This window comes from Physella acuta, unplaced genomic scaffold (genome assembly GCF_028476545.2).
Source record: "Physella acuta isolate Inbredline_101_S28 unplaced genomic scaffold, ASM2847654v3 ptg001115l, whole genome shotgun sequence".
NCBI classification, from domain to species: domain Eukaryota; kingdom Metazoa; phylum Mollusca; class Gastropoda; family Physidae; genus Physella; species Physella acuta.
In genome coordinates, this window is record NW_026732632.1 from 121070 (window position 1) to 139521 (window position 18452).

At 30.2% G+C, this 18452-nt stretch overlaps 1 protein-coding gene across 2 annotated transcripts; it reads right to left on the reverse strand.

The window, feature by feature from the left end:
* Positions 1-25: 25 nt before the first annotated feature.
* Positions 26-18030, reverse strand: LOC131955910 (cilia- and flagella-associated protein 251). 2 transcript variants are annotated; one of them, XM_059320222.1, is made up of 33 exons: positions 17844-18030; positions 17339-17443; positions 16989-17141; positions 16071-16571; positions 15757-15812; positions 15465-15629; positions 15261-15288; positions 15052-15068; positions 14573-14656; positions 14223-14369; positions 13817-13920; positions 13526-13634; positions 12816-12974; positions 7931-8099; positions 7762-7803; positions 6990-7080; positions 6747-6815; positions 6592-6660; positions 6342-6471; positions 5986-6041; positions 5639-5698; positions 5443-5519; positions 4714-4853; positions 4224-4397; positions 3887-4033; positions 3512-3594; positions 3025-3166; positions 2672-2763; positions 2184-2312; positions 1589-1694; positions 1205-1295; positions 948-1088; positions 26-833 (listed from the first exon to the last, which is right to left on the reverse strand). In XM_059320222.1, the coding sequence occupies exons 1-33, from the start codon at positions 17896-17898 to the stop codon at positions 586-588; spliced, it is 3939 nt and encodes a 1312-aa protein (XP_059176205.1). In that variant the 5' UTR covers positions 17899-18030; the 3' UTR covers positions 26-585. The 2 variants fall into 2 exon arrangements, with proteins under 2 accessions (XP_059176205.1, XP_059176207.1); XM_059320224.1 differs by lacking the exon at positions 7762-7803.
* Between the last annotated feature and the right edge of the window lie 422 nt (positions 18031-18452).

An 18452-nucleotide genomic window follows, 5' to 3' on the forward strand; every position in this document is an offset into this window, starting at 1 on the left:
TGATATTCAAAATCTTTAGGAATAAAAATTTTAAACAAGAATTTTGATAGTAAATTTTGTAAGCTTTTAAAAGATACTAACAATTCAACAAATATTTTAAATCATTTAATAATAAATATGTTCAATATAGTCATTATGTACATTTTTAAAATTAGCTTCAGATGTATTAAAGAAGTAAGATAAGTATATTTACACCACATGATAGAATATTGGACATTCTTTTTTTAAGTATTTTAGCTCTTTAACACAAGTTCATACAAACTTTCCCAAGATAAAACTAGTTTGCATAGCATATTTGTTTACTGGATGAATAAAATGAAATGTACTAATTGTAAAACTGTTACGTACACTATGCCACGTACACTAAACAGTTTGATGTTGAACAATCAAAAATGTTAAAAAAAACACTTGTTAATTATGATATGCTAATAAATCACATGAAAGATGGCTGGTAAGAATGAAATCAATATATATTTCAGTAAAAATAAACTTTTAAAAAAAATAAATCAACATTATTTCACTCAATTTTAAGCAAAAAGACATTTTAAGGATGCAATAAAGTAGGCAATATTGGAAAAGACTGCACTAAGATGCTCCAGATTTGACAACATCTTTGGTACCAACTTTTGCTGGTGGATCCACCGTCATTGAGAACCCTAGTATTTCATTTATAAGAATCTCGGCATTGATATCAAATGGTAGCGCATCATGGATAAAGTGCCCATACTCTTCTGATGTCTCTACATGATCCTCTTCAGCTGATCCACCTTCTTTATTGAATCCTAGCAGAGTAGTCAGGTGGTCTGTTAGCTCTTCCTCTGTCATGTGCTCACCTAAAATAATGTCAGCAGTTATGATTTAGTTGTATTAGAAGACTTGCTCAAATTCTCTAGACATTTTATATCTTAACGTCAGGAAAATAGGTGGTAAAAACTAAAACCAAAAACCTTTTCTCTCAAGCATCTGAAGGAAATCTCCTCGCTCTATCATTCCTCCTTTCCCCAGTTCCACAGATTCAGCCAAGGTTTCAAAAGCCCACAGCAGCTTTTCAGCAGATAAACCAAAGGCTGGCCGGTGGTTCACGTACACTGTTAGCAGCAATAATAACAAGTCAGATTTATTAAGAATTTAATCAATTAGAAAGTCGTTTTTTTTACAAAAAACTTTTGATTGAATATATGCAAACACCAGAGAAGGTACTCACATTTTATAAACCCCCCAAGGTCAATGTCCTCTTGGTAGTGACCCAGATTGACATATTCATCATATTTGATTTCATTAAGCATGTCTTCAATCTGAAAAGTTAAAAAAAACTTTATTCAAAAAATAATTGAAGAAAATAAAGTACTACATTACTGGTGGTTACTGGGACTACTAGTCAGGCACACAGTTTGAACAGAATGTTTGCTTTAGTATTACTCTGATGCTAAAAAAAAATGTTCTTTACATTTACAGTTTAGCTTCAAATATTATTTCTAAGTTAAAAATTATATTACAAAGTTAAGTAAAATTTGACCACAGATCATTCAAAATAATGTGGATTGCTCTGAAAATAAATAATAATATTGGAATAAAAAAAAGTAGTCACCTCTTGTTCAGAGGGATAAAACCCCATGGCTCTCATGATATATGGCACCTCAGTGAGTGGCACTCTGTTGCTGATTTGTCTTGTATCCAGACAATTTATACCTTGGCTATTAGAAATTTTAAAATGTTACAGTACTTATTGTGATAAATTTAAGAAATATTCACTCATTATATTCTGTTCTCAAAATTTTGCAGAATAGTTCTATTGAATTGATAAAATTAAAGCAAATAAACAACTTTTTAAGGTAGGGGGTTATTATAACAAGAAAATGTGAATTATTTTTGAAGAGTACAAATTAGCAAAATAATATATAGTATGAAAACATACTATTAATGTTGCAGTCACGATACATTGTAAAGTAAAAATGAGAGAGTAACAGTGAGGCTACTATGGATAATAACAGACAATATAACTAATACAACAGATCTAAATTTAATATCAACTGGATCTGCTTCAGCAGAAGAGCCATAGAAAAATCCAAACCATGTAAGAGCAGTACATTTTGCAATAATTTGTATTGATAGAAGTCACGCTGAACAGCAGCTAGTAAACAGTCTGAGTTGATTGATAGATGCCACATGGAACAAATACTTACTGTCTGAGTTGAGCATAGTAAAATAAATCTTCTAGTTCTGCAAATAGTTCTCCATCTCTTCCTCCCTCTAGCAACCCATAGAATGGGACCAGATCTTCTCCTCCAAGTTTAGCCTGGGCACTCAAGGCCCTTATGTTTGTAAAAAAAATAGTTTTAGATATCATTTTAGAAAATAAAATAAAGGACTTAAATATTTTCAAATTAAAACCCAGGACTAAATATTTTTAAGAGCATTGTATTTTTCTAAAAATAGATATAGCAGTAGAGCGCTAATCTGCTGACCAAAAAGTCTCAAGTTTGAATCTGATTTCAAGTCAGTAGAACATCCCTGGAAAGCAAAGGATGCTGGGCATAGTGCTGACAACACTATCCCTTCATAAGTTGACATCTCTGTAACAAATGAACTCTACTTCCTCTGTCCCATGTGTCTTGCACACAAGATTTTTCTAACAGATTTTGAGTAAATATTTTTAACTACAGGGACTTACGCAATGTTTATTTCCCACATGTGAACTGCAAAATCTGGTCCACCAGCTGTAAACAAATATGCTCCATCAAAACTACAAGTCAAGTTGGAAACCTGCAAAGAGAAAATTTATATATAAGAATTAAATCATATATATATATATATATATATATATATATATATATATATATATATATATATATATATATATATATATATATATATATATATATATATATATATATATATATATATATATATATATATATATATATATATATATATATATATATATATATATATATATATATATATATATATATATATATATATATATGTAAACAAAACTCCTAATATATAAAAATGTTGACTAACTCCACTTGGATGTGCAATGAGAGCCATAGCAAGGTGTGGATTGCCAGTTGCTGGCAAAAAATGCAGTCCAATTTTATCATCTGTGATGTATGCAAGGAATCTGTTTTTGGTTTCATCTTTGTCAGTTGGGACAACCATCATTCTGTAAAAAAACATGAAATGTGTTGTTCATTCTTTATGAGGATAAATTGATAATTTGGTTCTTTTAACTACAATTAAGAGCTATAGATATAACCTTACATTGTGTTAGATTTATATAACGGATGTTATATCAATAATTAAAACTTAAAGTTGTGGCTCTATTAACTACAGCTCATTTTATTTTCATATTTTAAACCTTGTTAAAAAAAATCAAAGGTTTGAAATGTGGTTGTTTTTAATCCAAAGCTAGTTTTTGCCTAGATGCAATGAAGCTCTAAAGATGATCTTTAAAAAAATTTCTAACATACAGTTTTTAAGAAAAAAATGTTATATAATAAGTTAATACTTTCTGATAGGAGATCCATATGTTGGTCCTAATACTACTTTTCTGCACATCTTGGTTGTACTGTTGTAGCATTTAAACTTGTACTGTTCACAAAAATATTTGGGGAAAAAACATTTATTATAATACAAATTTAACTCAACTTAGAAAGATTCTTTCATATTTATATTACAGGTATTTATGCTATGGTTGCAAAATTGACAAAAAACGATTTTTTCCATGTCACCAACAATGATGGAAGAATTTTTGTCAGTTTGTTGATGTCCATTAACCATCGGTTGGGAATGGATTTTGTCTTACAGTCATAAGTTAGAGATAAGTTTAGGTTTTAAACATCTTACTTTTTAATATACATAGTTGATGTATATGCCTGCTTACCTGATCATTTGCTGTAAGGAAAAACTGTTCTTTAGTGATAGGGGGATATTTTGTCATGCATTGAGGAATAGCAGCTTGTTCTATTCTATCAAATGCACATGGTACAACTTTGTTAGTCTTTCCATGGTGGAAAAGATCATACTCAATCTGCAAAAAACATAATAATAATAGTTATGTTTTCATAACCCGCAAACTCCATAATTTGTGAAACATTAATTAGCTAATTTAAAAGTATGTATGAATGGTTCTCTAAAAAATAACAATAGTTTCTACTTGAATACTTTTTAATATATTACACTAAACATTTTTGTCAAGGAAATTTTCTCCAGATTCTTACCAACATTCTGTCTTCTCCAAGTGATAATAGCTTAGGCATATTAGTGTCTAAGTGTATTTCAAAAAGTAAATCTTTTATAGGTTTGTAGTGAGATCTGTATCTTCCATGCCAAATGTAAGGACTTCGCATTTCCTTGCGCTGGCGTTTGTATACAGTAATTGTAAAACCAGCATCCTGGACACAATAGAAATTTTAACTGTTTTAAAATTGTAGGTCCTATACAGAAATATGGTACAATAAAATGTAAGCCTCTGTGTTTGATTTATTGTTTTACAGTCGTTAAAAATAAAATAATTGAGTTTTCAATGATAACTTTTTCTGTGAATTGACCTAGGTTTGGAAAACTCCTATAATTAACAACTAATTATTGAAATATTTTTACATTACTAAAAACATCAATCAATCTATTTCTGTATTTCTAAAACAAAACAGTAGGGCCTACTACATTCATTGGCTATCATATTTTTACAAGTTAAATTACGATTCTTACAGCAGTTGCCATGAACATGGAGTTGTGGCTGAAAGCTATGTGGGTGATAGCATCTCTGGCATACTTGAAGGGTTCTTTTAGCTGATCTAGCAATGCCACAGAGTCAACAAGAAAGAGGGCGCCATTTGTACATCCAATTGCTGAAGGGAATATAAATGTGCTCTTGTTATACCAGAGTGTTTTTTTTTAAAAATCACACCACATTACCATTAATACATTATTATATGTATAAAATTTTGTTGTATAAGATTATGTAAAAGTATTCATGGTTAAGTAAATTAATTTTATATTTACAACAAAAACACATTTTCATTTAGCAAAACTAGTTTTACTAGTTTAAATTGTAAAATAAGAATTTTTGATACAGCTCACTCTAAAAACTCCAAATTTTATACTGCAAACATATTACTGAAGTTAAGATAAAATAAGAAGCATTTTATTTGGCAATATCACTATTGTATATAACAGTGATGTGTTGTCCATGGACTCTCAATATTGAATACTAAATTTTGGCTAATTGGTATGTAACACACCCCCAGACCATCGACGTGTTGGAAAATTTCCAATTGGAAATCCCTCTAAACGCTACTGATATATCAGCTACAAAACTAGTAGACTTTTGATCAAGGAAATACTAGGTGAAAAAAATTATAAATTTAGTTTTATTTTTAAAATATATGATGTAACATTTCTATATGCTGGCATACACCATATTCCATTATCACCTACCAATGTTGAATCCTTTAGGATCAAATGTGCAACACTGAATATGTGACTTTTCAAATATTTTTGATGCTACAACTTCTCTGTGGGAAAGTAAAAAGAACAATTATTGAAAAGTTACAGAAAAATATTTCTTAAATTAATATTTTAAAAAGTTGGCAATAATTTTCTGTTTTTAAATAATTGTTCAGAATCCCCTTACTTTGTTCTATAATTCCATAGCTTAAGTAGACCTGAGTAGCTTCCTATGGCCACAATAGGCCTGAAAAATAAATCAGGAGTTTAAAAGATAAGAATAAACAAACCAAAACAAAATGTAAAGAATATAATTCAGACCAATGGTATAAATATATAACTATGATTTGTTCTCCAACTGTTATATAAATTGTTAAAAAGAAGTTCACCAAATCAATTTTTTAAAATATTTCAAACAGAAATTAAGCCAAAGGTTAAGAACACAAGAAGAAAAGTTGTTCATAACAAATTATACAGATTTTCTAAAAATGTTCTTACATATTTTACTATCATCTTTAAATTTAAGACACTTACAATTTTGGGTGAGCAGCTAATGCATGTACAGCTGCATCATGCTCCCTATGAATTATCTAAACAAAAAAATGGAATTGTTACATGTATCACTGAAATACTGTAAAGTAAAATTATCAATTGTGCATTGCACTATGAATATATTTACAGAAGTTTATTGGACATTAACAATTAGATGTAGCGATTGTTATATTTAATCTTGCTAGAGTTAAATAATGGAAAAAAAAACACAATTTTTGTAACTAAAATGTATTTAATAATGACTTTTAAAATAAATCTGGAGAAAGTATATGAGAAAGTAAAAATGAATAATAATTAAAGTCTATTCAAGGAAATAAGTAAATACAATAACAATTTACCTTTAATTTACTTCCATCTGTGTTAATACTGCAGTAAATGGCTATAGCTGTTCCTACTATAAAATCTCTAATGACAAAAGGTTTTGCCTGTTTTGTTGCATCTGATGGATATTTACTTCCTTCTGTTGCCCTATTATAAAATTATTAAAAAAAAGAAAACTATTAAATAAAAAGTTATTTTTTAATAACAGAATACTACTTCATGTGTGTTAGTGTGCATCAGGCAGTTTTAACTAATGCAATCACTTACACTGGAACAAAATCTGGCATATGAGCAAAGGAGATTGATGTGCAAGAACCTGAGTGGAATTCTTGATACCTAAAAAATATACAAAGAGTTTTTAATTTGTATAAAATAGAAAATAGAAAATGAATTTATGAGTTACATATCATGAAAATCCTTACCAGTATATCAGACGCAGGCCTTGGTCATAAAATTTTATATGTCCTGCAGTGTCACCAATCACAATATAGCTGTGAAAATCAATTAAGTCAATATCATGGACAATATTTTTAGGCTTACAGAAAAAAAAATTTCAAATTTAAATTTAAGTGTGAGTCGTAGTATTCTAATAGAATATAGCATATAGAATTTTAGACCTCAACTCACAACTGCTAAGTATCCTAAGTTACCTGCTTTACACTTACTTATCAGTATTGGTCAACACATTAATTCCCTTGTCATGAACTTTAATAATCTTAAGTGGTTTTTTATCAGCACTTTGGTTTACATCCATGACTGAAAATATTAATAAATAATTTTAGCACTGATTTAAAAAAAAACTAATTTTTTACATCATTCTCTAAACTGTATTCCATTCAAATTTAAGATTCAATAAAAAATTTTTTTGGACTGAAAATTGAAAGTAGAATGTTTTAAATTAAAAATTTAAGATAACACATGCCTCTTTTGAATCGTCAAACAAAATATGTAGATATACAAAGAAGTGTTATTTTAAAAATAATTTCTTTTGTATTTACAATATTTCTTGTTGTTTTTTTTTATCAATTTATTCTAAAGTTTATAATTATAACTTAAAAGAACCATAATTTTTCAGTTGAGATATATAAAAAGACATATATATTGTGAGGGTTAAACCTCCATCTCCCCATTAGATATTCCCCTAGCTACACAACTGTAAATTTTATGCACAGCGTAAGGGTTATTGTTCTTGAGAACCCTACGTGGAGAATAGGTACAAAGCATTTTATACACATAAAATATTTTTAACCTCCTCTCCCCCTATAAACTTTTTTTATTTTTTAGAGGGATGTACCCCAAAGCAATTCCCTAGATTAGCCTATGACAAAAATGAAAATAAAAAACAAATTTAAAAATTCCAAATTGGAACAGAAACAGACTACAAATGTCGAACAAATGAACAGACAGAAACTGAAAAGAAACAATGGACAATTTTACTAGGCAGGCCTGTCCATACATCTATCTCTGGTCTGACGTACACTATATTTCAAAATTGAAATATAATCACATTTTAAAGCAAGTTAGACCTATGATAACAAATATACTAAATAAATTAAATTAATTGATAACCAGATTTAAAATATTTAAATTTTTTATGAAGACAAACTTTTAGATAAAGGTCTGTTGTTATCCCATACAACAAGATTGCCAATTGAGGTAGCTGTAAGGGCCCTAGCAATCCCAATCTGGAACATGGACTGGCTGTATCGGCCCACTGGTTTATTAAAATCCTCATCAGAGAGTGGTGGAGCATAATATTTTATACTGTTGTCCTCCTGTGGAAAATATTAATAAAAACACTTTAGCTTAGTCAACTTTCTAAAATACAAGGTATATTACTTTTCAAATTACTCTGCATAGCTAGGTTTTATAAAAGCATTCAGTCAGTAAAGTATTTCTTGAAAACATACATAGTGGTCTAGGCTTACACTTTGGTTTAAATGATATTTTATAAACTATTTTTATTGTTTCTTCCACTATACATACATTTCTCTTAAAAAGAATCATCAAATCAACCACTACAATGTATTAAAATTGTGTTTTAAAATAAATTTTAAGAGCTACACTTTAACATACATATTGGTAATCAATGGGTTAAAATAAAAAAATTAACAAAGCAACAAAGAGCAAGATAAGCTATGTAAAGTGTAACATATTGGGATTTGTGAGGTCAGGGGAACTCACTCTTCTTGTATTAGTTATATTTATAATGTTGTTATTGAGTGATGTCCCTTGTATTTATCTATCATTGCTCCTCTTCCGGTTAACAAATAAAGATGGCTACATGCTGATGGCTTCTGTCTCCGTTGTTGAATACCTAATCCATTATATCTGGCGACGAGGATAGATAATCCACTAGAAAGAGCACCTACTTACGCAAAAAAGAGGTTTGCTAGAGCATATTAGCTAAGTATTTCTAGAATAATGGCGCTGTATGGCCAAATAAAAGAATTTGATTCGAATGATGAAATCATTCAGGATTACCTAGATAGGTTAAGCTTTTACCTTGAAGCAAACAACGTGACGATAGAAGCCAAAAAGAGAGCTGTTTTGTTAACAGTCATAGGGCCTCAACAATTTAGGCTACTAAAGGACTTATGCGCACCAGCTAGTCTAACTACCAAGAGCTTTAACGAGCTGAGCAAACTGCTAACAGACCACCATGCGCCTGTACCATCAAAGTTTCTATGTAGAGCTAGATTTGACGGTAGGACTCGTCAACCAAACGAGTCAATATCAGAATATGTTGCTGCTTTACGTCATTTAAGTAGATTCTGTGAATTCGGAGACACGCTGTCTGACAGACTATGTGAAAAGTTTGTGACAGGTGTAAACAGTCCTGATGTTCAAAGAAAGTTGCTGCTCGAGTCAGATCTAACATTAGAAAAAGCAATACAACTAGCAACTTCATTCCAGCAGTCATCAGATGCGGCAAAATCTCTAACGCCTTCAGGGATCCATGCAGTAAACAGCAGGTTAGTCAATAAACACCAACCCCATCAGAGCATTCCAACTTATGCTAAACAGCCTGCACGTTTAAAGCCTAGATCTAAATCTAGTAATAATTATCAAAAATGTCATCGATGCAAAGGTCCCCATGCATCTCATCGGTGCAAGTTCAAGTTAGCAACTTGTTATAAGTGCGGTAAGCAAGGTCACATTGCCAAGGCCTGCTTTGCAAAGTCTTCGTCTGTTGCTAAATCTAGCCAGTCAAGACAGTACCGCAACCAAAGGCAGCACTATGTTAACTCTCACCAAGACTACCTAACCCAACCAATGAACCACTCTACCTGTGAAAATGCTCAAACTGATTCGCAGCCGGATTTCAACCTGTTCTCTGTGAAATCAATAAGTCATGCTCCCATCAATGTACTAGTTAATATCAACGGTAAGAGCATCAGCTTCCAACTTGACACTGGAGCATCTCTAACAGTCATCACAAAGAAAGATTTTGACGCTGTCACAGGAGGATCAGTGCCTCTACAACCATGTCACAAGTGTCTAACAACATACACAGGTGACAATGTTCCGGTAATAGGAGAGTGTATGGTTCATGTAAGTTATAATGGTCAAAGTGTTAAACTTCCTCTTCTTGTGGTTGAAGGAAATGGACCACCATTACTAGGTAGGAACTGGTTAAGTGATCTTAAGTTAAATTGGAAGAGTATATGTTCATTGAACAATGCAAGAGAATCTAGTCTTACTTCAATAGATAAAGTAATATCTGAAAATAAAAGTGTTTTTGGCAATTCAGGTTTACTAAATGATAGAACAGTGAAGATAAGCATTAAAGACACAAATCCAAGATACTGCAAAGCTAGAGTTCCACCTTATGCAATGAGGAATAAAATTGAAAATGAGCTAAGTAGATTGGAATCTAATGGCATCATAAAGAAGGTAGACTATTCCGATTGGGCAACGCCCATTGTGCCAGTGTTAAAGAAGGATGGTTCTATAAGAATTTGTGGAGACTATAAAACTACACTGAATAAGCAAATAGAGCTAAATAGGTACCCTATTCCTAACATTGAGGAAATTTCTTTGAATTTGGCAGGAGGAGACAAATTCACTGAATTAGACTTTAGTCATGCTTACACTCAACTAGAACTGCATCCAGATTCAAAAGTCTATACGACAATAAACACACATAAAGGACTCTACCAATATGAAAGACTATGTTTTGGCATATCATCCAGCCCTGGAATTTTCCAAGCTGTCATGGACAGTATTTTTAAGGATATTCCAAATGTTTGTGTTTACCTTGACAATGTGTACATAACTGGTAAGAATGACACTGAACATCTTAAAACACTTGATAAAGTATTGAAAGTAGTTGGTGAAAAAGGTTTAAAGATAAACAAAGATAAATGTCAATTCATGTTGACAGAAATTAGTTTTCTTGGTTATATATTGAGCAAACAAGGTATCAGACCTCAACCTGAGAAAACAAAAGCCATTAAAGAAGCACCCAAACCTGAAAATACCCAACAACTAAGAGCTTTTTTGGGCTTGATAAATTACTATGCAAAGTTCATAGGGAATCTGTCTGGTAAACTATCACCACTGTACAAGCTGCTACAGAAAAATGCAACTTGGCACTGGGGTAAACAACAAGATACTGCTTTTAATACAGCAAAAGAGGCTTTGTCTGCTGACACCTTACTAACTCACTATGACCCAGGGAAAAGACTTATATTAACATGTGATGCTTCACCAGATGGTGTAGGAGCAGTCTTGTCCCACATGGATGAGAAGGGTGACAGACCCATTGCTTTTGCCAGTAGATCTTTGAACCAGGCTGAGAAAAATTATTCTCAGTTAGATAGGGAAGGCTTAGGCATCATTTTTGGTGTTAAGAAATTTCATAAGTTTCTGTTTGGTAGGAAATTCACCATCTTTACAGATCATAAACCATTGCTAGGTTTATTTGGAGAAAACAAAACCCTACCTGAGCATGCCTCACCAAGAATTCAAAGATGGGCTATCACACTAACTGCATACAATTATGAATTGAAATACAAACCTGGATCTGAGAATAGTGCAGATAGTCTTAGTAGATTACCTTTAAAAAACCAAAGCCTTAGCTATGTACCAGAAGATAACTCCAATATAAATTTGAATGATATTAAAAGAGAAACACAAAAAGATGAGTGCTTAATAAAAGTATATGAGTACTGTAAGAATGGTTGGCCTGAAGAATCTGTGAATAATGACTTAAGGCCATGTCAAATAAGAAAAATGGAATTAAGTCTAAAAGATGGAGAAGATGCAGTCCATTATCAGTCAGAGTTGCCTAAACAAAGTATTTGTAACTTAATAAATGATTAAGGTGATATGGCAATTTCAAATGCTTTAAGTAAGAAGGAATGTGATCATCAAACAACCTTGCTAACATCATTAGCACTTACAGAAACTAAAAGGGTAACATCAAAAGAAAAGAAAAAAAAGATTTTTGCCATTTAATACACCCATTTCAAATACTGGATCACAGTTGCAAATTGATATGGTCCAGGATAGTACTTTTAAACAGTATTTTTGGTTACCAGGAAAGCACTATCAGAGTACCTGAGAAAATTGATCAATCAAAGAAATCTATGTCAGTCAAGGATCTGAATAACAGCATAATACTTCCAGATGCCAATTCAAAAATAGTTCCATTAAATCATGACAAAACATGCATTGAAAGAGAATTTGGTGTTAATGAGAATGTGTATCTGAGAAATTATGGGAGAAAGGAAAAATGGATACCAGGTCAAATTGTTCAATGTACAGGACCTGTGTCTTATAAAGTAAAAACAAATGATGGACTTATTGTCCGTAGACATGCAGACCAGTTAAAAATAACTTGTGCAGATAATAAGTGTGAATCTGTCAATCCCACCAAATCTGAACAGTTCACACCAACTCAGTTTGTTCCACAACCAAGTTCTGTTGATATGAGTGAACCAAGTTGTCTTGAGTCAGAAAATGTAAATTCTGGAATTAATGATTTAGATCCTAGACCTCCTGAGATAGAGAATCCATATGGTCAGAATCTTGAGTCACCAAATCAAAAGCCACTGAGAAGGTCAAACAGGCCAATCAAAGTCCCAAATAAGTTAGACCTATGATTTTAAAGGTCAAAAGGACTTTGACATCATTGTTTTGTATTTTAATTATGTTGTAACATATTGTGCATTGTTTGTAAGGATGTAATCTACCATAGTGTTCATGTTACAATATAATTGGTGATTTTAGGATACTGTAAATTGTTCTATTGAGAGATGTGTTGTGTTTACTAAGGGTAAAGGGATGTAACATATTGGGATTTGTGAGGTCAGGGGAACTCACTCTTCTTGTATTAGTTATATTTATAATGTTGTTATTGAGTGATGTCCCTTGTATTTATCTATCATTGCTCCTCTTCCGGTTAACAAATAAAGATGGCTACATGCTGATGGCTTCTGTCTCCGTTGTTGAATACCTAATCCATTATATAAAGAAAGGCTTACCCAGTGTAGAAACAACACTTGAGTTTCACTATTGGTCACTAAATGGTGGCAGTCTGTAGAATCAAAGCAGATAAAGTTTTGTAGTCCATATTCAGGTTTCAGATCTGCTGAACAAATGGGAACATCTCCATCAACTGTCCAATCCCATATGGCAAGTGTCTGTAACAAAGTGGAAAGAATTGATTTTAAAATGTTCTTTGAAAACATTACGATAAAAATAGTTTTATGATGGACGTAATTTTTTATGCTGTAAAAACAAGTGAGAAATTAAATCATTTGTACTACTAAAGTGATTCTAAGGGGGGGGGGGGGGGGGGGGGGGGGGGGAGATAGGATCTTGAAAAGCAAGCTAAAAAAAAATTTGCATTAAGTACAGTGCACAAGTTAAAGTCATAAATAAATTCTTGATGAGTTTTAAATGGCTACATTATTTTATTTTTGTGAAAACTAATAGGATTGATATAACTGCTATTCAAAGCTCTGATTATGGGTAGGCTATTTACTGTCAGATAAAAGTGGCTGAGGCAAATAAGAATTTCATCCACACCGATAAAATCTGCTTCATCTGTGGTGTCTTAAAAGGTAGGTTACTTTAATAAGGTTTTAATTAACACAGCAACATACAAGTGTAGCCAGGTATCTAGAGTCTGGTGTTAGGGAGGTTACCTGGATAGGTAAAGCACTTAGGTATATATAGAGTCTGGTGTTACCTGGATAGGTAAAGCACTTAGTGTGGCCAGGTATCTAGAGTCTGGTGTTAATGCAACAGCTACAACTCCACCTTTAGGGTTGGGATCAAACATTGTCTGTATTGGAGTACTGTAAAAAACAAACATTTTAAAGGTATAAAATAATGAAAGATGTAGACCTAATGGTTTGTTTTCCTACAAGCATTAATTATAGTCCAGGTATTTTTAAAATTATACTATTTATTCTGAAAAGTCAGTAAAAATATTTCAGAAATTAGTCAAGATTGAATACATTTTTAAAGCTCTACCAACCCAGTGTAGGTGTCCCATATGTTAACCATGGCATCAGGCCCAACATCTCCTGTGACTAGCCATCTCTTATCATGTGACACAGCTGAACAGGTAATAGGATTTAGCTAGAAGAAAAACCAAATATAGATCAGATAATTATTTTAATTGAAAAATAAATAAATAAATATACTTACGCTTAATACAAATCAAAATTAATTTTTTAAGGGTTAAATGATACTCTATTTTAAAATAAGCCTCCTTTTCTCATCATTCTTACTAAGCTACCTTGTTTACAAATTACAACATGTTCATTTAAATTTTAAAACCAAGGGAAACTCATATTTATGCTTACTTAATATAATACTTTTTTAATTTGTAAATTTGATAGTATTTTGTAAAAGATAGAAAAATCTAATGTACCACATACATGAGCTTGGAGAATATGTTGTTTGTTGTTTTTGTAATCATACATAATTCCAACATGTGCACAAGGGTACATAATTGCATGTCGTACACCATCACTGAGGTTAAGAACTGGAACGTTGCGATTCAAGCCAAAAGACCAGACAATATTCTAAGCATGTAGATCATATTAAAAGTTAATTTTTATCATTAATAAATATCTATATATGGATAGATGAAAAGGATTAATTACTATAACATTCTTTACATAATTAAAGCATATTTGTTCACAGTAAAATATATACATATATGCTTTTTTAAAAGGTATTTCCATGAACATTTGATTACTAAAGAATTAAAGCTGCAATGAATTACCAATGCTGAGGTTGACATTTGACCTTCAATACTTGTGTATGATCTAGCAGGTGTGGGTAAGTTTGTTTTAGGTGACTGGGAAATCTTTGAAAAAAGTACAAAAATTTAAAGGACTTTTATTATTTAAAGCAGTTTGATATCAAGAAGCTAATTGAAGTTTCAATTAGAATTAAGGACTTGAAAGTCACAATGCGTAACGTTACAAGAAATTATTGTGAGTTTATTTGTGGCGATACATTTGGCTTATAAATATTTACTTATCACACAAGGTTAAATCTTGGTCAGTGTAAAAAATATATTCAAATACATACAATTGTTTTGCATATGATACTAGCTTTTACTTTTATTAAACATAAGTTATTTTCTTATTACTATACTTAATGCTTGTCATTAGCTTAACTTGAATTAAATAGAGCAGAGATTTACTCCCATAGAAGTTATCATAAATAATAATTTTTTTTTATAAAAACTATACTTACAAGTGTATCAGCTGTGCCTATTCAAAGAATTATAATATGAGCATTTATTTTTATTAAACAAAAAGGTATACATGAGTAAAATAAATATTTTAATACATAATTGTAAAGGTTTCATTTTTAAATATACATTACTTTCTGTATGCTTTCTATGTTATATATTATTATAAATGTTTAATATATAGCTATTTTTTAAAATGATTTTTACTTACTGGCATTTTTATTTGTGTTTGAGGTTTCCTGGGAAATAGATCAATTAAATTTAACATAACATATTTTTGGAAAAGATTCATTTCACTTTTTACATGAAGTACCTATGTGTGTAAAAAAATATATTTATTGTGTATAAAAGTTATAAATTAAAAAGTTTGAAAAAATAAATGCTTTAGTTAGACACAATGACAATTTCAATTTACCTTGTCATACAGAGTAGAACTGGATTTTTCAGCATCAAACTGAATCTCTTGTCCAACAGTGATGTTAGATTCACCATCGTTCAATTCGGGCAGGTTTGTCTCAGTACCTACTTCAGTTGTTGGTGATTTTATTGGCTCTTCTGACGTTCTTCCTGTTTCATTTGCCTAATGTTTGTTTTTAATTAATAATGTTACATAGATATTATATTTCTTCTTTATGTGTAAGTATACATAATCTCTAGTTAATATTTTAAAATCAATGAAAATAATCAATGTGTAAAAAAAAAATCACCTGATTATCATTAATATCCTCTTCAGCCGGAATATTAGTAGATAGATGGTCATTTTCTGATAAAAAAGTATTTGAAAATGTATTTTTTTCAGTTATATCATTTAATGCTTCAAGCATTGAACCAAACAACATTTAATTATAATAAGTGACACACAATATACCAGACAAAGAAAAGGGAAAATATAAAGAAGAGCTCTAATAAATAAAGCTCTATCATATTAATTCTCAATGCCGACTTTACTGGGCTCACCTTAAATTTTGAAAATAAATTAATTTAATAGCCTTTCTAAAATGTTCACATAATGCATAAATACCTTCTTCATTTTCAATTAGCTCATTTTCATAATTCTTTTCTTCTTCATTTTCTCCACCATCAACATTATTATTATTATAATTTTGTTCTTCATCATTATAATATGAATATGCATCCTGTTCAGCAACATCTTCCTGACCAGTCAAATCTTCTTCATTATCCTGAACTAGTTCTTCATCATTTAAAATATTATCTTCATAACCATCCTGATTAATTCCTTCATTCCCATCACTTCTTTCATTGTCAGCTGTTTCATCATCTATCGGTTCAGTGTATCCATATACTTCTTCTTCATTTAAGTTTTCAGAATCCTCTATATTATTTTGAGCAGAGTGTTCATCATTGGAAAAATTATTTTGAGAATCATCCTGATTTAAATCTTCTTTCTCATCCTGTTTCTCATCGTCCACTGCTCCATCTTCTGTTTGTTCTCTAAAAAATTCCTTTGGACTTTCCACATCTTTTTCTTCCTGATTCTCTTGATCTTCACCTGCTAAAGCATCTGTGATGTGGATTAAATGAGTTTTAATTAAAATATATTAGAAAAGAAATATGGATATTAAGAAGAACGTTAAACTTACTTTATTTATTTTTCCTTTTCAAAAATGTTAGATAACATTTATTTGAATTGAAATAACTAATTAAAATAAACTAAGTAACTTGACTCTATACACACTGATATAAAGATTGAAACAACAAAAACAGATTATAAAATTTTAAAAAGTGTGTACATATCCTAATACTGAAAAAAAAATGTGATGCTCAATCGTTTGAAAAATTAAACTTTGAATAAATTGTATCTGTAGGATCTAACTTACTGCTAATTGCTGTGTATGTTATTTTTGCTTATTATCATGTGTTCTGGGATGTTTAACTTATTGGTAGACAAGTGCCTTGAATAAATCAAATGTATATGTACCTTCTTCATCATATTGATAATACTCCATTCCAGCATTTTCTTTGCCTTCAGATGCATCATCTGCATTCACTTCTTCATTTTCAGCATCATTGTATGAAGTTTGTTCAAAGTATAATTCTTCATTATCTTCAGTTTGTTTTTCATCTAATTCAACTTAAGAAAATAAATAAATAAAGATAATTATAGGGCTTATATATATATATATATATATATATATATATATATATATATATATATATATATATATATATATATATATATATATATATATATATGTGTATAGAGCCTATATAGGATAATTATTTTATATATTCAGTTTTAGTAGTAGTTTTTTTACATGCAAACTCTACCTTGGTTTTCACTTTCATCTTGTGTTCTTTCGTTGTTCTCATTATTTTGATCTTCTTCATCTTTTCCTATAGCAGAGTTATTCTCATTTATGTCTTCTTCTGGATCTAAATGTTAGTTATATAAAAAATGTGTGTTTGATAAATATTCCATATTCACTTGTTTTTTCATAATATTATTATTATAACTTTATTATATGATCTATAAATATTTTCACTATTATTCCTTAATCTCCTGTTTCAAAATATATTATTATAAATTTAAACTTCAAACTAATAAATTAATAAAATTAATATAATAATATATAGGCCTAACTAAGACCTAAAGTTTAAGAATATCAACATTAAATATTATTCAATAGGCCTAAGTTTAATAATAATAATAATAAAATATAAAATAATTAATAAATTAATTAATAAATTAAATTAATTTAAAAAATTAGGGCCTTTTTTTTTAATGGTCTAAACAAAATTTCCATTTAAAATTAATTATATTTTTAAAATTTACCTTCCTTGTGAGATTTCAGTTCATCATCGACCTGTTGATCTTCGTGGTCTGCCATTTATTAGTCTCTCATGCGTTTTAATATTAGTTTTAGGAAGATTTATTTTAACTAAACATGTATGAAGCAATGAAAACATTCATTGAATTTATTGTAATAGTTTGTTGCTAGGAGTCAGTAGGAGATAACTCGGGAAATAATGAATTTACGACATTCGTTTGCATTTGAAATATTCATAAACTAGGCTTAAATCCATTATATTTGATGCCGTTTTAACAGTATTACAATTACTGTGATAGTACTATGAAACCAATTTAAGATTAGATTTTGTGTGTTATAAACTTAAATAACTGCACATTATGTTTTGTAAATAAAATAGCGACATAACCTATACGTTTTATTTTGGACTAGCCTAAGGTAAATATAGACTAAATACTAAATACCATTCAAACCCGAAACCTTTCTTTAATTATAGTTGTCTCAAATACAAAATATGTAAAATCTAGCTTACTATATTAAAGCGGATCTAAATATAAAGGTTTTAGACCTAGTTTAATTTGTCTTTATTATTTTTTTTGTTTATACATTTTTAAAAATATTGATAACAACTAGAT